The 23620-nt window shown below is 41.2% G+C and overlaps 2 protein-coding genes across 6 annotated transcripts in view; both read right to left on the minus strand.

Moving 5' to 3' along the window:
- The window catches only part of ITGA8 (integrin subunit alpha 8), a 120958-nt gene extending 120629 nt beyond the window's left edge, over positions 1 to 329 (minus strand). For both annotated transcript variants that reach the window (XM_052803175.1, XM_052803184.1), the window contains exon 1: positions 10 to 329. In XM_052803175.1, coding sequence (XP_052659135.1) covers positions 10 to 212 — 203 coding nt within the window. In that variant the 5' untranslated portion in view covers positions 213 to 329. The remainder of the gene's footprint in view (positions 1 to 9) is intronic.
- A 7676-nt stretch (positions 330 to 8005) lies between these two features.
- MINDY3 (MINDY lysine 48 deubiquitinase 3) overlaps positions 8006 to 23620 on the minus strand; it is a 68452-nt gene continuing 52837 nt past the window's right edge. For all 4 annotated transcript variants that reach the window (XM_052803216.1, XM_052803205.1, XM_052803196.1 and 1 more), the window contains 4 exons: positions 18743 to 18815; positions 13635 to 13722; positions 10302 to 10373; positions 8006 to 9074 (listed from right to left, as the gene is read on the minus strand). In XM_052803216.1, the coding sequence (XP_052659176.1) occupies positions 8925 to 9074; positions 10302 to 10373; positions 13635 to 13722; positions 18743 to 18815 (383 nt within the window). In that variant the 3' untranslated portion in view covers positions 8006 to 8924. The remainder of the gene's footprint in view (positions 9075 to 10301; positions 10374 to 13634; positions 13723 to 18742; positions 18816 to 23620) is intronic.

Below are 23620 nucleotides of genomic sequence, written 5' to 3' on the forward strand. Positions count from 1 at the left end.
GGCACTCACGTGCTGGGGTCGGGGATGTAGAAGTCCACCGAGTACCCGAAGTAGCTGCCCGGGGGCCCGCTGTACACCGTCAGCTTCTCCTCGTCCAGGTTGAAGGCCACCAGCGCCGGCGCCCAGAGCAGCGCTGACAGGAGGAACAGCGGGTACGGCCGGTGCCGGCGGCGGGCGCGGCCGGCCCCGCGCCGGCGGCTGAGGGGCAGCATCCTCGCCCGCTCCGCGGCCGGCTCCCGCTGGCAGAGCGGAGCTGTGCGGCGGCCCGGCGGTGCCGCGGCGGTCTGGCTGCCGCTGTGCGCTGGCGGCGGGGCGGGGGGCTGGCGAGGGAGGCTCGGCCCCACTCACCCCTCCGCCGCCGCCGCCGCTGGGAGAGCCGCGCTCGGGCGCCCCCTGGCGGCCCGCGCTCGGCGCCTGCGGCAAGCGGCGCAGCGCGGCGCCCCGCGGCTGTGGGCGGTCGCCGGGGAGGCAGGAGCCGCGGTGAGGTCCCGCCGGGAGCGCGGTGGCTTGGCAGGGAAGCGCCTCTTGTACGAGGCAGCAGTTGAGCCCGAGGGACCCCCGCGCCGCCGGCCTGCGCCTGGGCCCCGCTGCCGCGGGGCAGGGCGAGGCGCTGGTGGTCGGTCTGGGGTCGCCTCACCCGCGCCTCCCTCGCTGAGGGAGAAGCCGTCCCGCCGTCGCTGACAGAGGTGTCGGCGCCTCGGCCCAGCTCCGCACGACGCCTGCGGCGTTGTGTGGGAGAGAGGACGGCGCTGAGAGCGCTGTGGCTGCGGTGTGGCCGTCGGGGAGCCGGAGCGGCCCTCGTCCCCCAGCGCAGGGACTGGCGCCAGGGCCTGGGCAAGGTTTCTCCAGGCCGGCTGGACACGGTGCTTGGGGTGGTTTACTGCACTCACCAGGCTCTCTCTGGGGAAACCGATTTGTCTTGCTCAGAGATTCCACCGGTGAAGCTGGGAGAAGTGCATGCTAAGCAGGACACCCCCTTAACTCTGCCCAGCAGAGTTACCTGATGCCCGCGTGTTCACAAGGGAAAATGGCGGAGTTGAGGCTGGTGGTTTCTGCTTGAATTTCACTCAACTTCCACAATTTTCAAGAGTTTGAACTGAAGAGTCTGATACTTGAAAATCCCTTTTCGGAAACCAAAGTGCATGGATAAAAAAATAGGCCTTCATCAGATTGCTATGTGATGCCAGCTTGGCTATTATTTAAAAAAGAAAAAAACAAAAAACAAACAGCAACCAAACCCCCCTTCTAGCCACAGGAAAGATGTAAACCCAGCCACACAGTTCAGAACACATTAGGAAATTCATTCCTCTGTAAGTTTCTCTGTTAGTGCTTGCCTGGCTACATGAAGTTTTAAAATGGGGAAGGGGGGACCTTACACTCGCATGGAGGAAAACATTGCTATAGGCCTTTACCACAGCTCCATGCAGGAGCAGGTGTCATGCCTCTTTTTCCATGGAAATAACCAATGCTACTTTATTGCATGTGGCATTGCATGGAGCTTTTAGAAAGCTCCTCTTATAATTTCTTCATAAAAGTAGTTAAAAACAATGAAGCTGTATAACTCCTGTCTTGAATTGTTCTGCCCCTGCAAGCCCCACAATAGTGTTCTAGCTGTTTTTGTTAAGAATATATTAAAACTGACTCTGCCTGAAATGCTCCCTTCCCCTACAAAGCTAAATGGGGCATCACATCCACATCTTGAGGGGACAGTATTCTTATTTATATTTTTTCTGGCCAACTCAAAGGTAGGAAGAAAAGGAGAAACATTTTATTTTCTGTTTAATCAACTTTGTTAGGAGGAAAAAAGGATTGTTTTTCCGCATTTATAATACAGATGTGTCCAAAACAGTATCAGAGAAAGATCAGAAGAATAGAGAACCCATTTATAAACATGCTACCGTAAAGCATACCTATGAAAACAGCTGAGAGTACTTTGTTTTGTTCTGAGGTTCTGGTTTCTTTACTTTCGTGTTTGTTTTATTTTAAGTGCTTTATGGCAAGATTATTCAGATAAGACTGACATTCCTGTTCACAAAAATAGAACAGTGTGTTTATTTCCAGCATTAACTGTGTGACCCTTAGCTGTCCCCACGAGCTTGTAATACTCCTTAATTCTGCTCACCTTACATTTGTACTGACTTTACTCTTGCTATTAGAGTGAAACATCACCATTGACAGTATTTTGTTATTTTACACTGAACAAGTATCTCTTAGAGATCTAAGCACCAGTAATAAGTTCAGAAGTACCTCAATGACTTGCAGGGTTAATGTCTACTCTTGAAAGTCATACAGTTTTAAGGCAACTGAAGGCATTTGAAAGTTGCGTTGCCTTCTTCTAAATAATAATAATGCCTTGCTCTTATTTAGCACAACAACAGTCAGTTCCAGTGTGAGTGTCACAAGTGAAGTTGCTGGTGCTCAGAGAACTGCTCAGATGCCACACCAGACCTGTTGCACTCAGAAGCGAGAAGGCAGCACATTCTGGTGCTGTATCCATCTTGTACAGATCTATCCAAAACAGAGTTAAAATTCAGTAATTAGCACAGTTGGAGATAGGTGAGTGTTCACACAAATGAAAAGCAGAAGGGGCATAGCAAGAACATAGGCAGTTCTCATGTGCTCCCCTTGTACCTGTCTTTCAGTTTGAAATATATGCCACCTAGCTTAGTTGGTTTGAACTAAATTTAAAAAAAGGAAAAAAGTGCTTCAAATGGCTATCAGTGCTAAAACCTGTATGGAGAGCAGGGTGGAATCAAAAGAAGGAAACCTTTTTCAAGATCCTTTTACCCCCAAGGTGTTAACATACAGCAGTCCCCCTGCCCTTACCCTTTTCCTTCTTTTTTTTTTTCCCTCATATAAAGAAGAGAGACATGAGTGTAGGATATTCCAAATCAATTCAAAGAGATAAAGAAAAACCCAATCTTTTAGTTTTTTGACGGATTTGCAGTGTTTCCCTAAATAACCTGGACCTGTTCTAATCACTGGAAGCTTATTCCAGGTCTTGGTTTCCTCAGACTTTAGAAATGTTTGGACTGGACATTGTGATCTGCACTGCTGAAGAGATAAGCAGCTGCCCCAGTTGTTGGTAGACTGAAGTTTGGTCTTTAGCATACCTGTGGCCTGATACATTAACTGCTTTGAATATTGAACTTAAAAGTCTTAATAGGCTCTAGAACCTGACCTGAAGCCAGGATGGAGAGCTTTTATAAGAACATTTAGCCAAGAGTCCAAAAGTCATTATCTACCCTACAGAATAACTGGAAGGTCAGATGTGGGACCAAGTATTTTATACAGAAAAATACAAGATTCCTGGTGTGGATTTCTACAGCTTGTATCATGTGCAGTTGGTGAGGTTAATATGTCACTATGGTCTTTCCAATCTTAGAAAAATAGATCAGTCAAAGCTTCTGTGGTAAGCTTTGCCAAAGCAAAACTTAAATATTAGTATTTCTTAGAAGACTCTATTATGAAAGCTTTAATCTTATTTATGCCATTATTTAGTAATGTACCTGCTAGCAGAGGAAGGGTAAGTATTTCAAGGAATCATATGGGATTTTAACATAAATCTTGTCAAAATTAATGACAATTTTACAGTTAAACCTTTTCAAAACATGGCAGTACAGAAGCTTAAGTGTCCAATTCCCATGGAATAGCTTACCTTTTCTCTTAGTTGTTTTCTAGTTTTGTTTCTGTAGGCAGGAAGCCTTTTCCTGAACCGTAATTGAAGCCATTACTTAGACGGTATTTTGTATTGATTATCCTGTCGCAAAGCAAGAGGATAAAGTGAGGATGTGACCATGCTCTACAAAGAGCATGAATTTGTGGGATCCGAATTCAGGATGATATGCCAACAAAGGATGTTCAGCATTCAGTTCTGAACCTTACCTCTGTGAACATGTCCAAGTTAAAAATCTTAGCAGAAGTAAAATGTACATGAAAAGCATTAAAGCTAATTTGAGAGTGAGCAGACTAAATCTGCTAGCAATCTAAGCATATAGCCTGTGAAAAAAAATGTTTCTTTTCAAGAGATCTCATGGAAATACTTCTGTTTTTTTTAATTAGTTGTAACTATTAACAAGTTTAATCACATGAAATCGATGTAAACCAGAGTCTAATTAGCCAGTCTACCATCTTGGTGAAAGCACAGACTGGCTGCTTAGTGTGCGAGGCCCCGAAGGATGGAACAGTAGGGACATCGCAGGGGAGGCTGTGCATCCATGCAGTGTTCACGCTGCACCTCCTAGGCTATTGCAGTCAGCAGGCTTGCAGCACAATACTCGGCAAACCCACAACGGAGTCCGAAGGTGCTCTCCAGGGCGTGCCTGATGCTATATGCTAAACAGCTTTCCTTGCAGTCAAGAGTATCCAGAGTAACTGTCCACAGGCTGGCTGTAGACAGTCGTCCAGCTGGACAGCAAATGCACCACAGTATGCATTGCGCTAATGGAGGTTCTTGTTCTTGCTCATGAACTGTTGTGTAGACATAGGCATTTCACTACCCTAATGGATTTTATTCGCATATCACTTGCCTGCTCCATTCAGGCCCATCTTGGGCTCCTTTGCCCTAACTCATCCTCACAAGGAAGAGAAGAGAGAAAAAAGAAGCATACAGATGGATCAGAGAAGCAGAAATTATAACTGTCTGAAAGATAAAGCCAAGAACTTCAACAGAAGTATTCAAAAAACAAAGTGCCCTGCAAGTACTTAAGTGATTCACTGTTTTAAAGGGGTCTTCATGTGGATTATAACAAGGATATTTACATTTGGATTTATACTGGCTGCTTACCTTGAACGGCTCAGGCTTTAACAAAGCAAAAATCTATTTGTTAGCCTTAAGCCTTCAAATATAACTCAACTGGGCTAATATGAGGCACTGGAAGTAGTCTTTCCATTATTTATTTAGGTAATTTGTTTAGAGTATCTAACTGTAAACTTCAGTATACATTGAAGTGGAAATAATTTCTCTTCTACCATTCAACCAACAGTTGACCCCATTACCTCTTTTTCTCCTCACCTCTTTGTTATGAAAGTGAATTTAGAGCAAAGAGACACCAACACATAGCTGAACAATTTTCTCTCTCAAAGGACTTTGAGACATGAGTGGGAGAACCCAGTTTTCCAGACTGACTATCAAACGGCCTGCTAACTGTACCATGTTGCCAGCTAGGACACTAGCTGTCTCCCAGAAGATACTGACCTTTCCTTGGCAATTAAAATTGAACCATTGTGCAATACATAAAAAATCATTCACCTAGAGTATAAATCAAAATGTCATTTAATTGTATATTTCATTCATGTGCTTTCTTACAGTTAGCATTATCAATTTGCTCTGGTTAGTTAAAGCACGTATTTAATCCTGTAGAGTGGTCTGGTATTACTTATAGACTAAGTCTCAATTTGCAAATTGCAATATATACATATATACACACACACACACACAGATAGCCCATATATTTGGCACTTAATGCAGAACAACCTGTGAAAATTATATAGTTTTCTGGTCATTTTTCTACGGAAGCAAATCAAAAGTACCAGACATTAATGCCCCACATATTATAAGTCTGCCTTCTAAATAGCAATATTCTTTTAGGGAACAAAAGGTGAATTTCCATAGTCAGAATCTCTCCCATCTTGTTCATCAGGGAGGAAAGGACAGAAAGGTTCACATGGCTGAGGCTCTTGGATGAGCTGGCTAAATTCCATTAAGCACTGCTAGTTCCATTAAGCACTGTTAGCCTCTGTAGTCCAAAAATATGTGAAGTAAACCAGAAGCCAGGCCTCAAACAACTGAGCAGTATGAAGGAAAAAAGATACAGAAATAAAGGTTCTTATACCACACTAAGCATCAGCTAAATTCCTCTGGAGTATGGCAGAAGTTTTAATCAGGACTAATGCTTATACATAGATCTCACACCAGCTGGGCTTCTAAATTTCTTTTTTTCTGTGAGGTACAACATAAATTGTATCTGAGAGTGGACTAGAAAAAGGCTGTTTAACAGATTCAAGCTATGATTCAGTGCAAGCTCTGGTGTGAGATACTCTGCTACAAGCCAAGACAGACACCAGAATCTAGGAGAAAGAGCAAAAGTGAATTTTCACCTTCCAAGACATCAGTGCAAGTCTGCCTAAAGACATTTATCTTAAAAGTGTAAAACCAGCTAAAGCAAATGCCTATCAAACCTGAGTATTTTAGGAAAAGTAAAGTTTCAAATTTGCCAGGCAGTCCAGATTAAAGCAGATTCTCTTAATCAATTATCTATATACTTTTGAGTAGCAATACTACTTTTGCACAAGTCTTTTAGCATTAGGCCCCCACAGCAAGATGGAATACTTGTGTTCTAATCAAAGTGAGTCAGATAAGATGAATTAAGAATCTTTTCAAATTATTATCATCTGCAAAGGAATTATTTTTTCAGAAAAAGAAATCTCAAAAAGAGGTAAGATACACTGCTGTCAGTTCTGCAGTAAGGAATGGTCACGGTAATTTCAGAAGTTAGGTTTTTAAATAGGTCCTGATTGAACTTGTTTGGTAGCTGGGGGAGGGATGGGGCTGCAGCAGTGGCCTGTGTGAGAAGAATTCACCAGGAGCTGTCTCCATGTTACACAGAGCCAGTTCCAGCTGGCTACATGATGGACCTGCCGCCGGCCAAAGCTGAGCCTGTCAGCAAAGCTGGTGGTGTCTCTGTGATAACGTATTTGAGAAAGGGTAAAAAATGCTGTATGGTGGCTGGGAGACAGGAATGAGAATATGTGAGAGAAACAACCCTGCAGACACCCAGGTCAGTGAAGAAGGAGGGGGAGGAGGTGCTCCAGGTGCCAGAGCAGAGATTCCCCTGCAGCCCGTGGTGGGGAAGACCATGGCGAGGCAGGCTGTCCCCCTGCAGCCCAGGGAGGTCCACGGTGGAGCAGATATCCACCTGCAGCCTGGGGAGGACCCCACGCCAGAGCAGGTGGATGCCCGAAGGAGGCTGTGACCCCGTGGGAAGCCCACGCTGGAGCAGGCTCCTGGCAGGACTTTGTGACCCCGCAGGGGACACACACTGGAGCAGTCTGTGCCTGAGGGACTGCTGCCGGTGGGAAGGACTCACGTTGGAGAAGCTCGTGGAGGACTGTCTCCCGTGGGGGGGACCCCACACTGGAGCAGGGGAAGAGCGTGAGAAGGAAGGAGTGGCAGAGATGAAGTGTTATGAACTGGCCACAACTCCCATTCCCCATCCCCCTGCCCTGCTCAGTGGGAAGGAGGTGGAGGAGTTGGGATTGAAGTTGAGCCTGGGAAGAAGGGGGTGGGGGAGAAGGTGTTTTTAGTTTTGTTTCTCACTATCTCTATTTTTAATTGGCAATAAATTAAATTAAATTAATTAATCTGTTTTGTCCATGATGATAATTGGTGAGTGATCTCCCTGTCCTTATCTCAACAAGGAGATAAGGAGCTTTTTCATCTATTTTCTCCCCCTGTCTTGCTGAGGAGGAGGTGTGAGAGAGTGGCTGGGTAGGCATCTGGCAGGCAGTCAAGGCCAACCCACCACAGAACTATACTGTTCACCCATTTCCAGATGCAAATCCAACAGATACATTGTTATGTAACAGATACAACAGAGGACATATCCGCAAGTGTCACACAAAGGACGTTCTCTTTCTACCACTACTACATGATTTACAGTGCAAATTCTTCAACAAGGGTTTCTCCCCCACACTTACATACCTAATTTTCGACCAAATCAGTTTGTTTTCCTGCATGATGATCATTCTAGAGTCCTATTGTTATTTACACATGAAAATAAACTTTTAAAAATAAATAATTCTGAATGTGAAATTCAGCCCTGCTGGCAATAGCATACGTTCTGCAATCACACTTAGAGGCAATAAATTATCTTTTGTTGTTTGCTTTTTTTCCCCTGAGATGTGTTCAACCCAAAACCTGACATTTCTAAACCCATGTTCCCTTTTCATCATCTTAGAGAGGCAGTAAACAAGTTTGATTAAAGCCAAAATTAAAACATCATGATTCGAGGAAAAGATTTTATTTTAGGGCTAACAAGTTGATAATAAATAAAGGAATATAATAATGTAATAACAGATGTTCTCATGCACTTAACACATACAATAACGGTGGCTTACACTTCTTTTTGGACAAATTGAGAAGAGGTATTTGGCAATATAAGTTTGAATAGTTTAAAGATTATAGAACAAGAAATTCTGCTGTTTTTACATTTCTTTTATACAAATTCAAATAAATATTAATACATCTATTTTTCCTCTTATTTTCTGTTTACTTTTAACATGCCCGATAACTAAGCCACAGTAATATACAACTGCCAAGAAAGAGTATTTATGAATTATACTTATTAATATTCCTAAAAATGTATCATATTTATGTCACATTGTGCGAGCTCTTTAGGTAAAATTAGATTTTAGGAAAAATTGCGGAAAATTTAAACTCATTAAAACATATCCAGTGCAAAGGCCAGTCTAGTCCACATATTATGGTACTGTAATGTAAGCCAATATAATTTAAATAATAAAACATGCCTATATGATTCAGAGGAAGCTGAATATGTTTTATGTTTTAAAGATCTGGCATCTAATATGCAGATTCTGCAATATCAGACATTTTTCAAATCTTCATGAGATGGCAAAACAATGTTAAGACTTTATAAGTAGGCTTTTTTTTTTTTCAGAATAACTCACATTAACAGTACTACAGTGGCCAAAAAAGACAAACTATTATAATAGAAATCAATCTGATTAAAAAATTAAATATTCCAATTAACACTGAAAAAGTGTTTGTAATCATTATTTACAATTCATCAATGATACCAGTGTATAACTTCACACAGTCAAAGTATACCACTTTCCAAGCAAATACCAATTCTTGTATCCCCATTCAAGGATTCAACAGTAGTATGTTGCTTATGCGCAACATATCAGTTTAAAGAAGGAGATCGATCTGTGGTCCAGAGTAATTCTATATATGGCCATTTGGTTTGCAAGCAGCGTTTTACTGGAGTGTCGTCGGTCTGTAGCATTGGTTCTTCAAAACCCATAACAACTGCTGTGCCTTCTACATACATGACCTGTCAAAATAAAACCAATTATGTCAGCCTATGTTTGTTTAAAAACTCTAAGATGAGATTATTGTTTTCACCGGGTTAAGAGAGGATTTATTATGATACATTGGGTTTTTTACTACAAAAATCAAATCCATGAAGTTTTATATGCTTTTTTTTTTTAAACAAAATGAGGTATGAAATTGAAAAACCCTAATATCTTTGACTCAAGTGCCTGAAAATCCTGATCAGGCCACATTCATTTGACTGTTTACTTCAATAGACAGTAAAGGGCAAAGCTGGGAAAAAAAAAAATCTAGGAAATGCAATGCAAAAATTCTGTGACAACAGATCTTCTATTACCGTTGCAGTTGCAAAGTTTGATATTGTTATTTTATAAGGACAGTGTTCCTTAGACTTAACTTTATGGAATTCATTTTCCATAAAATGGAACTTCTGTTGCAAATCAGCTCTATTCATAAAACAATATTTAAAATGCTATAGGCAAAATCCTCTGAAAACAAAAATTTGTTTAAATTTTCTTGATTATGTAAATATGTTCAATAGTAAAGATAAACACATCTTTGAATGCTTTTGCCTACATTTTGGGGGTATGAAACTGCTGGAGATTTCACAGGGGTAATTTTAAAGACCTAACTCCAAACTATTCCAAAAACTGAATATATACATTTTCTCAAAGAGTCTTCTTACTTTAAGTAATTTTTGTTCCCTATGTCTATTAATGTCTTATACCCTTCTACTGTAAATGCTAATTTAGGAACTAACTTAGAAGCAGTCATGGGTATATCATATACCCCTCCTTCCAAGAAAGCTAAAAATGAAACAGGTCATTTTCGTCCCCCACTAAATGGTTCCAAAAGATACTGATTTTTGATGCAAATCTGGACTACTAAAATATTTCACTAAAAATTCCAAACATCTCAATTTAGAGGTAGGGTTACTTATAGAAGTTGCAGTTTGTGTTACATCTCCATTGTATAAGCATGAGAAGTGCTCTACTCAAAAGGCACAGCTTAAGAGATCCAGTCTAGCCAACTGATCCAGTATACTAGCTAAAATACGATCAGGAACACAAAGCAGTCTCCAATTCCAAATATATCATTTTGGAAGAAAATTATCAAAATAATAGTTTTGTAAAAAGTCTGTTTCAAGTTAAAGTACTTTGCCTGTAACTATTGTCAGTTTTGCGTACTAATCGTTACTAGAGCTAGATTTATGTTTCTTAAATCTTACCTTTTCGTTATAGTTAGATTGCTTCAGTCCATTGTAATGGTAAACGGTGAATGACTCTGAAACCCTAGAGTCCTAGTAGAAAGAAGACAGTTAATTTCTTGTGACATATACATCACGCCTTGACAGCCTCTTCTCTTTACAACTAGACAGATGCATTTAAACAGGAAGACCCAAGGAAATTGTAAAAAAGTACAATTTCTTTTAGGTGACATCATCTTGAAGATTTTGTTCATTTTACCTTTCTCATCAGAAATAAAAAAAAAAGATATCAGTAAATGGATGGGTAACGCCCCCAAGAGCAAGTAATGATTTTCTGTGTTCATCTGGACATTTTGAACTACAACTTCAGCACTGACCATGTAGAAACTGTCCTAATTTTTAAAGTCAGACATCTTATGTAGTAGCCATATTTGTGTGTATTTATGACTGTTTGGATGCTACAAAGTTAAATATTTCCTAAGGACCAGATCCAATCTCCAACCCTCCATTTGAGAGCTAAAAAGTAATTTATACCCACATCTGCCTAACTGTAAACTAATTGTGAAGACACCTGTTCAGCCGAGGCCTAACAGCAGATGTACTGCAGTTGTCAACCTTTACCATTCCAGGTGTTTAAATGCTTTAGTCCTAAAAGGACTGAAAAGCTTGGCGTTTCACTCAGTCAGGAAACACAAATCAGGTGTAATATCATCTCTTTTATGGCTACTGGACCAGGCTCCAAACAAAAGCTTATCCCTTTTTTAAGTACATGAAGGTAAAGGCTGGAATGAGAAGAAATCTGCTCAGGTTACAGTACATCCATCAGATTACGAAAAGCCCTCATTCATTTTTCTCCTCTCAAATGATTCAAAAACCTTATCTCTGTGCAGGTCTCTCACAGCAACCCAGGCTATTCAGTGGAGGGAATGTGGTGAAAAGAAATGTAAGCAGTAACTCTACTTACAGAAGTTGCTTCGCAGACATAAATAAAAATCAAGCTTTGCTGGGAAGTAAAGAGGACACTTACTCTTTTCTGTGAGGAAGCTATGCTCACACTGAAGGAAAGGTAAGTGCTGCTTTCCAGTTCCTGTCCCATGGATGTTGGAGATTTTTGTGCAGTAATTGTTTCCCAAAAAAAGGGCTACCGGGGAATTCAGGAATCCCCCTCTCCGGGTGACTGCCCTAAGCACTAAAGAGTCAGGCTTGCTCTCTCAGGCTGAATGATCTTTGAATATTTCTCTTCTAAGCCAACAGCTTTGAAAAGGAAAGCTGAGATACCTTCCTGCTTTTGAGGTGGAGTTTAGTACTTTCCAGGAGAGTAAGAACAGGGGTTTGAATATTCTCAGCAAAGAAGGATCTCTTGAGCACTAGCTATGCGTTCAAATATTGTATAAAGGGGAACATCAACAATTCCAACCATCACTGGCATCTGCTATTTCCTCACAGTATTTTAAAGACATTCATTTCTGCAGAGTTTCACCTCCAGAAAGAATTCTGAACGAGGTGTCAATACAGGTAAGGGCTCCTGCTATGTCATCCACAGAGCACAGACAGATTGGACAACCTATCCATGCCCTCAGCATTCATTAACTGATACTGGCAGGTCCCAGTCCAAAATGTGCTGATTGTTCAGAGTGCACCCTTAAGGCAGTAACACTTCCCACATTTTGTGCTGGAGCCAGCACAAGTTCAACAGCACAGGCAAAACTGAGTGGTGGGGAATCATGTGCAGCAGGGAATTAGTACTTGATGGACAGGCATTGATTGACATGAGGGCTCCACCTTTACAGCAGGTAAAGAGTTCCTCCACGAACTCTCTAGGTGACTAAGGCAGGGATCTGCCCATGATTCCACTACGCTCCCTTCTCCAACTGCCCTTCTTCAGGCAGTGATGCCCTTCAGCAATGGGCAACAGAGGCAGCAGCCCCATATGATGGCTGTTTTCTCCTCCAGCTACCTATGGCCCACAGTACTGGACAGTTTAGGCACAGCCAATTATGGAGGATGTGCTTTGGCTTTCTGAACTTCATTCTAAGCATCTGGGGCCTAAAATCAAGCAGTGGAGTATTCCAGATTTGCAAGTGTAATATAATTGTAAGAGGAAAGATTAAATTATATCAATTGTATAGGTATTTCCACTTCTGGATATACAAATGAAAGGAAGAAGACACAGCTGGCAAATACACAATGCAGATGTAATTCTGTAAATGCAGAGAAAATGAACACTTTAACTCCTCCTTTTTCCTCTAGATGATCAATCATCTCTGAATGATATATTCAGTCCCTACCATCTTTTGCACTGCAGTTCTAGGGTCTTCTGAATGACCAGATCGTTTCATGGTGCAGAATACTATACCCAAACAGTGCTGTACAAACCTTAACAAAAGAAGTCTTGCTGAAGGCATTTAAAAAATACTTGTTTCACATTTCCTTAGTTGTAAAAATTAAGCCATATAGTTTCAATGACATGTTAAGCTACAAAAGCCTCCAAAGTACTCCTCTCAGCCCTTCTCTTGCCTCCACCAGCCTATCTTTCTGTCCCTGGGGAAACCCTCTCTCTTCTGCCAACAAAGGCATTTGTATGGCCATAGAACAAGCCTCCAGATACCAGCAAAGAGAGCTCTCGCCGGACCAGTTCCCTGTTCTGGTTTACGACATATCTGTACAAAGAGGCTCCTGGTGGCAGGAGGGAGGCAGCATGAGGGCACGAAAATGTGACCCGGGGCAAAGGAAGAAGAGGACAGCAGTGCTAGGTTAACACATGCTTCTCAGTGGTGGTGCTATCTTAATGAATATATGGAAGAGATTGAGAGTTTGAAAGTAATTTTCCATTACCCTGGTAGATACTGACTTCCACATATGCTAAACATAACTCTATCATGACTTTTTGTTAAACTGTCAAAATTTTACATTATTAGAGATATACATAAAAATAGTTTTAAATATGTTTGTAACCTTTTCCCATTTGCTAGCAATTACAGCAGACATTTGTAATATTGATAAAAACAGTATGTTCATTTATTCTCAGAAAAACCAAACTCAGATGAACTTTCTGTGTAGGGAACCAGTTCAATTTCGTATGCAAAATGTTTATATATTTCCTACAGGTTAGAACTTGTCACTACAATGGAGTTTCCTTCCAGTGTAAAGCTGACAAAATCATGGAGACCTTATGCAAAATGGAAGTCTACATTTTGTTGTGTAATACAAGAAGTTATTTGCAGGTCAGCTGTGTCAAATGAATACAATACTTATTATTAAAAATAGCTCTGTGATATCGATGGAAGTGTTTAATAAATCTCAAAGTCAAGCAGAGTAGACAATGCTCTGCAGCAATAAAGCTATATTGATTACCTGCTCAGGGAAAAATTCTTGCAGAAAGGGACCCAGTAATATGATGCCCAGTCCTTCTGGGTCTAATTTGGTCTTCATGAGGTTTACACTATGACAAAAACATTGAATATAAAAGTATGAGTAAGACTTTTTTATTCTTGCATGACTAAGTTACGCTGTGCTACCACAGTACTGGCTGCCAAGTATAGCAATACTATTCTATTTTTAATCGTAAGTGACAACTGCACCAGAATGGCATGCAAGCTGCCAAAACACAGTTATTTTTAAATAAAAGTAATCTGTTATTTTAAATTAAATAAGTGATAATTCTGAAGGACCACCATATTTGGTAAAATAATTTGGAACCCATATAATCTAAAACCAGGTTTACAGCCCAAAAGGCGTTTTGCCGTCTTGTAAGCATTCTTGAACTTAGATATGTAAAACAGTCATCTTTTAAATACAGCTTTGTAACTGCCAAACAACCTGTTTTTAAATGGAGGTTTGAAAAGCCTCCAAGATTTTCTACGTACACTGAAATAAAATTAACAGACATTTCTTATTTACATCATGTCCTTGATATCAAAGAAGCCAAACCCAATAAATAATGAAAATATTAACAATACTGATCTGAAAGCCTTACTGCATGAATATGGTATAATTTCAGGTCACTACAAATGAATGTCAATTATAACGTTATATTTCTATTTAAGCAATATATTTCTACAGGCATCAGATCACTTAAACATTTAGTTGCATCTACCTATCCTTTTGCCTAAGTTACAAGTTGTACCGTATACAAGAAAGTCCTCATTGGATCAAACCAACAGAGCGCCTTGCCCTGTATCCTGTTTCTGACATTGGTCAGTAGCGGATGCTTACGATAGAGTACAACAGGGCAAACATACAGTGATATCCTTAGTTTACCCTCCCCATTTCCAGCTGTCTGCTGCTCAAAGACATCTTCAGTGAGAGGCAGTATCTAAAACACAAAGATATATATTTTTTCTTTCCATGCATGTGCCTAATTGGCTTTGAGCCCATATACACTTGTGGCATTTAATAAACTCCACTCACAAAATTAAAATTAAAAAATGGATTCTGGGAATAAGTATCTCCTCCTGTTTTGAACCTGTCACCTGATAATTCAGTTTGATGATACTTTGTTTTTGTATTGTGAGAAGCAATTAACAATCATTCCCTATTTATTATGAAACTCCTGGTTTTAGAAACTTCTCTTACATGTCAATGGTTGTCTCTCTTTTCCAGGTTGAACAGTCCTAACCTACAATGTTCTTTTTAAGATGGAGTGAAACGTCATGCCTTTGTACAATGGCGTAATTCCTACAAATCCCACTCCATATTTCTGTCTATCACCAATTATCAGTTTAAATCTAAGATCTGTTCTCTGAATGGTAGTATCTAGTTCACAGCCCAACAATGTGTATGTAAAATCAGGATCGTTTTATCCCCTGTGCAATAATCCACATTTACTGTATTGAGACTTCTCTGTTACCCTATCTTCCAGTAACTTCTGCTGCTCTTCCACCTAATTTTTTAGTATCTCGAATACTTTTGTATCAGCAGCAAACTATCATATTAATCCCTACCTTCAAATCCTCACCGGTGCCATGACAAACTTCACAGACCTAATACAAATTCCTGTAAAATTCCTCTAATGATCTCCCTCCATTAAGAAAAAATGACATTTTTACCCTTTGGATCAGTTATTTATCTACAGGAAAACCTTCCTTCTTATCCCATGTTTACACATTAAACATTTACATGTGAATTCTCCCCAGCTTGGCTTTCAAATCTTTTTCTAAGTACTGTTGTCCATTTGTCACCTTCTCTTTCTGGTTCTGTCTGGTACCAGAACAGTTTACAGTGGTATGTAACCTAAAATAGTTCAGCAATTTCATTCTGATGTTTCTTCAGAATTTGGGGTTTTTTACTTATCTTGACACTTCAGACTCTTAGTTACTCTAACCACCCATAAAAAGGCTTAAGTGTGGAAACCTCCCTGTAATCTTCCCCACTGAAGATGAATTCACTACACTTTTCGTACTGACTTTGAATACTTTTTAATATTGGGGATCACCTATCAGAACTACAGATGTCTTGCAAATCTCCTGGTTCTGATGGGCTTAAAAAAAAAATACTATTAGCTTTTATTTTATAAATTTGCAGATTAGTCTTCAGAAGATTTTAACTCTGCTTTATTTTGTATTTACATTTAATGTTCCATAAATGTAGATTCTTCCCTATTTTTTTCATGTAGGCATTACATTTGCTTTTCAGAAGACAGTCTGAGCTTCTCATAGTTGCCTCTTCTAGCACCTAGGCCTTTAACCACCTAGGTCTCTAACCACCTAGGTCTCTTTCATCAGGGGCTGCAGGCAGACAGTGTCTTTCTAAGGTCTTTTTGATTATTGTTGCATGTAAGCATTTTATCCTTCTGGCTACCACTTACGTGTCTTCATTTTGAAGTAGCTTCCTTTCTTGGTCCTAACATAGCACTAGTAGTAAATTATTTGGCTGCTTTTTGTTTCTGCCTCAGTACACACAGAATATGTTATGCAATTCTTAAGAGAGTGGCTCTGTTAAGGCCCTTGGAAAAGTAATTTTAAAATTCGTAAAACTGAATGTGATATTCTATAAACTATGTTAATTTAATATCTTAAAAAAAAAAAAGAAAGTAATTTCACTACTCAAGTGAAACTACAACTGAAGATTTGCAAGATACTGGACTTTAATCCTTCTATTGCTTGTTCTTACTGCTCTCAAAGTACAAAATTTAAGATATTTCAGTAGCTGTCTGAAACGTGCTCAAATTCTTGAAATACCGTAACAGAGTTGTAAAAATATTGTGCTTGTAAATAGAACCAAGGCAGATTTAAGTAAAGATAATTTTGAAAATGCACTTAAAATTAAGTAATAAAATTAAAGCAAGCTATATGCTCACTAATGAAATACAAGAACTGTTTAAAAATGCAGAGCCATACTAAGTTTTTAAGTATGCACAGTGTACAAAGTTAAATCAATTAAGCAGGAGGGGAGATTTAATAAAATTCAATTGCTGTGTTTCAACTGAGACTTCTTCATTCAGCAAATAGCTAACACTGTTCAATGTTACTGATATCACAGCAGAGCTACCAAAACAAGTGTGAGTACATGCTTCAGTCACTTCAGTGCGAAGTCTAGCGTCTTAACTGAAGAGGTTATGAATGTTGGGGTGATGATACCAATGGTCTTTGTACTGTTATGGCTGAGAAGTGTGTGGGGACAAAAGCCTCCAGCACTGGTCAAATAGACCGATAGGATAAAATATTTTAAACCAGCTAAACCTAGATTGACAGATGTACTCAAATTGGTGCCCTAAAGAGTATCAGATGGTTTTTATAAACAAATGGACAAAACAAACAAGAGAGCTGGGTTCTTGGATGTATTTACTAAAAGACTAGAAAATTTTACTAAAATCACATGCAATGGCATTCAGTACTGGAATGGCTAATCCACCTTTTTAATTCACGTCTGCTTTACAAAGTTTTCCTCTCTATAATTCTTAAACTCTAAGCAGGTCTGATTGTTACTCATCTTGAGATTCTGAGAAGCTTAAAGCCTTGGATTAGATGATCACAAAGAATTTCCATTTAGTTCTTGAACTAAAAAATGTGAATAGTACACTTGGAAGCAATGCCTTTAATTTTACTTAAAAACAAACAAACAAGCAAGCAAGCCTGTATGGAATTTGAAATGTGTTATTTATACTTGTGTTGCACATTAAATAGATGGGACATCTAGAATCAAAACAGACTAGGTCCTCAAGACAGTAATATTAGACATTTTTATTTAAGAGGAGATGATTCAAGACTGAATATTCCATGGTTTGATCATGGCTTTTCAATATAGCAGGCCTCCTGACTAGCTCTTCCTACATCAATTTATATCTGATGTGCTATGCACAGTAAGATAGGCCAGGGCTATGCCACAAACACCCTGAAGGCCAAACAGCCAAATGGAAAAACTGCTGACTGCAGAAAGAGGTTTTTTGCAATTTATTGAGGCAGCAGAACAAAAAGGCCAAAAGAAAGCTTCAGACCTATTAAACTAAGGCTTTTTTTCTTTCTGTCCCTTTAAAAAAAATCTTTTGCAGATTTCACCACTTACTGACATAATACGAATGCTAGCCTTTTTGTCTTGTATTTTCTTTGGTTTTAGTTTCCTGGGTGTCTTTTAATTTCAATTTTCACTCCTATTCACCACAGAGAACAGCTCAGTAAACTTTGTTGCACTTTGTAACATTTGAAAGGACAGAATATGGCATCAATCAAATTTCAGATGGCTGTGGTAAGTAAACTTGCAGTCTCCACAGTCATTCTACAGGAACAACCAATTTAGACCCCAATAAACTAGACCATATATTTACGAAAGAGCAGAACCATCTTTTGGAGATGTAAAAACCTTCAAGCACATAGCTGTCCTTCCTGGGTTAAGCATTTAGTGGCAAAACGTGGTAAACTTTTGACAGCAAAGGTTAACTGCTGCCACTGAATATTAGTCCTGTCTGTCCACATAAGATCTAAAATAAATTACCTTTTTCATTTGATAGTTTTAACTCTAATCCTAGAAATCGAGGTGTCATTTCCGGAAACAAATGACAATTATAAACACTACAAGGTACTGAGTGTGGGTGGAAACAAAAGGGTAACTGAAGCAGTTTCAGCTTCAAACTCTGTAGACAGATCCAGTGGTAATCCAATGCTAATCTGCCTCTGAATACCTTGATTGTTTGGCTTTTTTGTCACACAGTTTCACCCTCATTAACATACAGAAATATATTCACAACTATCTCCTCAATATATAGTAATGCAGTAGGTCTGAGGGTTTTTTTGGCTTCTAGTTATCACTACCAAAGTTAGAAACATTTTCTCCCATTTAATTTAAAGCTGACTTAAACACTTCAAAATAACATTCTGTGCCCAGAATGCAAGCTAGAAAAAAATCCAAAAAAACCCCCTAAATTGTAATTGATATATGGTTAATTGAATCCAGAAAAAAACCCCTAAATTATAATTAATATGTGGTTAATTGATACTTTTGTAGCATTTAAATTTTATTATACTTACTATTCAGGATCTGAAACAAGGTCCAGAGCCTTCATTACATCTTCTAGCAGAGTGTCAGGTATAAAACCATTATCTGAAGAAGCAGCAAAGCTTCTCATTAGCAAAAGATACAAAATGCTTTCCAGGAGTACAAATTTTACTCAAAAATACAAATATTGCATATCTCTAAAATTTGCAAACAAATGGTGAGGTTCTAGAAGGAACATAGTTTTCAAACACTTCTCTCCCACTTTAAAAAATGAGGAGTGTAATACAGAAACTGTGGGTTTATCATTCATGCACTTAGAAGCTTAATACTTGCTAAGAATTCAATCTCTTTATAGCAATCTCCATCTCTACTAGATACCTTGGGATAATAACTGTAGTTTTTCCCTTTTGATTAGTTAAAATAGTACCTGAATGTTAGACATCCTCTGTTTTCCAAAACATAAGAAAATTTTCTGTGTATGCCACATACATTCAAGAACAAAATTTCATGAAGAATGCAATCATAGTGGATCAGTTATTTTATGAAAATGTAATATAAGAGAAATCAAATTATATTTAAGCTTTATGTTAATTACAAAGAACATTACAAGGTTGAAAAGCTTATGCTCTAAGAACTGTACTTCCTATTGTGCAATGTCATACTCAACTTCCCTTATTACAGAATTCTCAGAAAATTTCTTCATGTCACTTTGTCCTGGGTTCAGCTGGGATAGAGTTAATTTTTTCAGGAACCTGGGAGGTGGGGGGGGCATAGCCGGGGCAGCCGACCTGAACTAGCCAAGGAGCTATTCCATACCATGTGACATCATGCTCGGTATATAAATGGGGAGCGGGCCGGGGGGAGGGCTCGGGACTTTCGGTGGCGGAGCGTCGGGTTCCGGGTGGTGAGCAGTTGCACTGTACATCACTCTTTTTTTGTATATTCTTTCATTAGTACCGTTGTTGTTGTTGTAACCTTTTTTTTGTGTTGTCCCAGTAAACTGCCCTTATCTCAACCTTCGAGGTTCCAGTTTTTTTTCTTTTCTCTCCTCCGTCTCCTCCCTATCCCACCGGAGGGGGGCGGGAGGAGTGAGCGAGCGGCTGCGTGGTCCTTTGTTACCGGCTGGGCTGAAACCACGACAGTCCTTTTTGGCGCCCAACGTGGGGCACGAAGGGTTGAGATAACGACAGATCTGGCCAGAACGTGTTGAAACAAATTTGTCATACGCATTTCTTATATTAGATAAATAGATGTTAGTCACAATGTTGATTCATTTGTTTACATGGTGGCGTTTTGTAAGTTCTTATGTGCTCTATGTATTGCCTGTAGTCACATTTCTCACCTCTGGGAGAGTGATTGGGATTATCATTTTGCTGTACTGGGCAATGTCGACTTGTGAAATGATTACATCACTGGTCATGAGGTTAAGCTGGTATCTGTATGAGGCAGTGATATCATTTCCATACTTCGGGCACCTTCTATCGGATTTTATTGGTAATTACACTCACTCCATGGGGAAGTTGGGGGGGGATACTTCCCCCCGTCCGTTCGCCTCCCTTCTCTCCTTCCGACTAATTACAACAGCTTTTGAGAATTTTGAATATCCTTGGGATGTGCAAGCCAGTGTGCTGTTAGTGCTATGCCTCCTGAACATGTTTCAGGTCTTGTTTAGGGCTACAAAAAGGCTCTTTAAGAGTACCACCCAGAGATCTGCCCCAAAGCTGGATATTCATGGGTGGCACGGCATGTGGGAGGATATCGGCAGGTATCTAGAGAACTTCTCACCTCCAGTGGCTTGGAAGTTCACTCCTGAACAACTACAGAACCCTCATGAAGTGGTAGAATATTTGAAAGAAAAATGCTGTGGCTATTCCAAAGACGTACAACTCGCTGCACTGTGCTGGGCCCTGGCCAGTATCTACCAAACACTGCTTGATATTAGGCGGCACCCTCAGGGGGAAAAGGGGGAAAAGATGAAAAACAGGACAACAGGCACCGTGGCTACCCAAACCCCGACAACAGGCACCGTGGCTACCCAAACCCCGACAACAGGCACCGTGGCTACCCCTACCCCGTCAACAGGCAGTGTGGCTACCCCAACCCCGGAGACAGATACTGCAGCTAAACCAGAGAACCAACCTGTGCCAGTATCAGTCGCCCCTGTACAGAAAAAGAAACACACAAAGAAATCAGTTCGCTTAGTGAGAGATGAAGATGAACCAGGGTCATCGCGAGAACAGGAGGAAGAGGCAGAACCTGAAATAATTACCCGATCTCTATCCCTGAGTGAGTTGCGTGACATGCGAAAAGATTTTAGCCGCCACCCAGGTGAGCACATTGTTACCTGGCTGCTCCGATGCTGGGATAATGGGGCTAGTAGTGTGGAATTAGAGGGTAAGGAAGCCAAGCAGTTGGGATCTCTGTCTAGGGAAGGGGGCATCGACAAGGCGATTGGGAGAAAAACACAAGTCCTCAGCCTCTGGAGGCGACTTCTGTTAGGTGTAAAGGAAAGATACCCCTTCAAGGATGAAGTTACATGTCACCAAGGCAAGTGGACCACCATGGAGAGAGGTATCCAGTACCTGAGGGAATTAGCTGTGCTGGAGGTGATTTATAATGATCCAGAAAATGCGCAGTCACCCACAGATCCAGATGAAGTCCAATGCACACAACCCATGTGGCGGAAGTTTCTACGAAGTGCACCACCAACCTATGCCAACTCATTGGCAGTAATGTCCTGGAAAGAAGGCTATGGACAAACGGTGGACGAATTGGCTGTCCAACTCCGGCAATACGAAGGAAGTCTCTCTTCCTCCCTACGGGCCTGTGTCTCAGCTGTAGAGGAATTGTCCTGAGAGTTCCAGCAATTCAAAGTGGATATGTCCTCCTCCCCACCTGTACAGGCCTGCATCGCAGCTATTGGGAGTAAGCACTCCTCTGCCCAAGAGAGAGGAGAGAGAAAGTACACACGACGCGCTAACCTGTGGTTTTACCTGCGTGACCATGGAGAGGACATGAGGAAGTGGGATGGAAAACCTACCTCAGTCCTGGATGCACGGGTATGGGAGTTGCGAGAAAAAGCAACCAGAAAAGAGGATTCTTCTTGGAAAGCTGCTGCTCCAGTTTCCCGTGAGCAGTCCCCCAGATGCAGTAGATGGGCTGATCCCATTTCTGATCCTCTTGAAGGGACTTCTGATTCACATGTGCAAAAAGTGAGTGACGGATATTCTAACCAGGATTAGAGGGGCCCTGCCTCCAGCCAGGTGGAGGAGAGGGACAACCGAGTCTACTGGACAGTGTGGATTCGATGGCCTGGCATGTCCGACCCACAGGAATATAAGGCTCTAGTAGACACTGGTGCACAATGCACCCTAATGCCATCAAGTTATAAAGGGGCAGAACCCATCTGTATCTCTGGTGTGACAGGGGGATCCCAAGAGCTAACCGTATTGGAAGCTAAAATGAGTCTAACCGGGAATGAGTGGCATAAACACCCCATTGCAACTGGCCCAGAGGCCCCGTGCATCCTTGGTATAGATTATCTCAGGAGGGGGTATTTCAAGGACCCAAAAGGGTACCGTTGGGCCTTTGGTATAGCTGCACTGGAGACGGAGGAGATTGAACAGCTGTCTACCCTGCCTGGTCTCTCTCAAGACCCTTCGGTTGTGGGGTTGCTGAAGGTTGAAGAACAACACGTGCCAATTGCTACCACGACGGTGCACCGGCGGCAATATCGCACCAACCGAGACTCCCTGATCCCCATCCATAAGCTGATTTGCCAATTGGAGAGCCAAGGAGTGATCAGCAAGACTCACTCACCTTTTAATAGTCCCATATGGCCCGTGCGGAAATCTAGTGGGGAATGGAGACTAACAGTAGATTATCGTGGGCTGAATGAAGTCACGCCACCGCTGAGCGCTGCTGTGCCAGATATGTTAGAGCTTCAGTATGAACTGGAATCAAAGGCAGCTAAGTGGTATGCCACAATTGACATTGCTAATGCATTTTTCTCCATTCCTTTGGCAGCGGAGTGCAGGCCACAGTTTGCTTTCACTTGGAGGGGCGTCCAGTACACCTGGAATTGACTGCCCCAGGGGTGGAAACACAGCCCCACTATTTGCCATGGACTGATCCAGGCTGCACTGGAAAAAGGTGAAGCTCCAGAACACCTGCAATACATTGATGACATCATTGTATGGGGCAACATGGCAGAAGAAGTTTTTGAGAAAGGGAAGAAAATAATCCAAATCCTTTTGAAGGCGGGTTTTGCCATAAAAGAAAGTAAGGTCAAGGGACCTGCACAGGAGATCCAGCTCTTAGGAGTAAAATGGCAAGACGGGCGTCGTCACATCCCTATGGATGTGATCAACAAAATAGCAGCTATGTCCCCACCGACTAATAAAAAGGAAACACAGGCTTTCTTAGGTGTTGTGGGTTTTTGGAGAATGCATATTCCAAATTACAGTCAAATTGTAAGTCCTCTCTACCAAGTTACCCGGAAGAAGAATGATTTTAAATGGGGGCCTGAGCAACGACAAGCTTTTGAACAAATTAAGCGGGAGATTGTTCATGCAGTAGCTCTTGGGCCAGTCCGGGCAGGACAAGATGTTAAAAATGTGCTCTATAGTGCAGCTGGGGAAAATGGCCCTACCTGGAGCCTCTGGCAGAAAGCACCTGGGGAGACCCGAGGCCAACCCCTGGGGTTTTGGAGTTGGGGATACAGAGGATCTGAGGCTTGCTATACTCCAACTGAAAAAGAGATATTGGCAGCATATGAAGGAGTTTGAGCCGCCTCAGAAGTGGTTGGTACTGAAGCACAGCTCCTCTTAGCACCCCGACTGCCAGTGCTGGGCTGGATGTTCAAAGGGAAAGTCTCCTCTACACATCATGCAACTGATGCCACGTGGAGT

This window comes from Harpia harpyja, chromosome 1, assembly GCF_026419915.1.
Source record: "Harpia harpyja isolate bHarHar1 chromosome 1, bHarHar1 primary haplotype, whole genome shotgun sequence".
In the NCBI taxonomy this organism is placed as follows: domain Eukaryota; kingdom Metazoa; phylum Chordata; class Aves; order Accipitriformes; family Accipitridae; genus Harpia; species Harpia harpyja.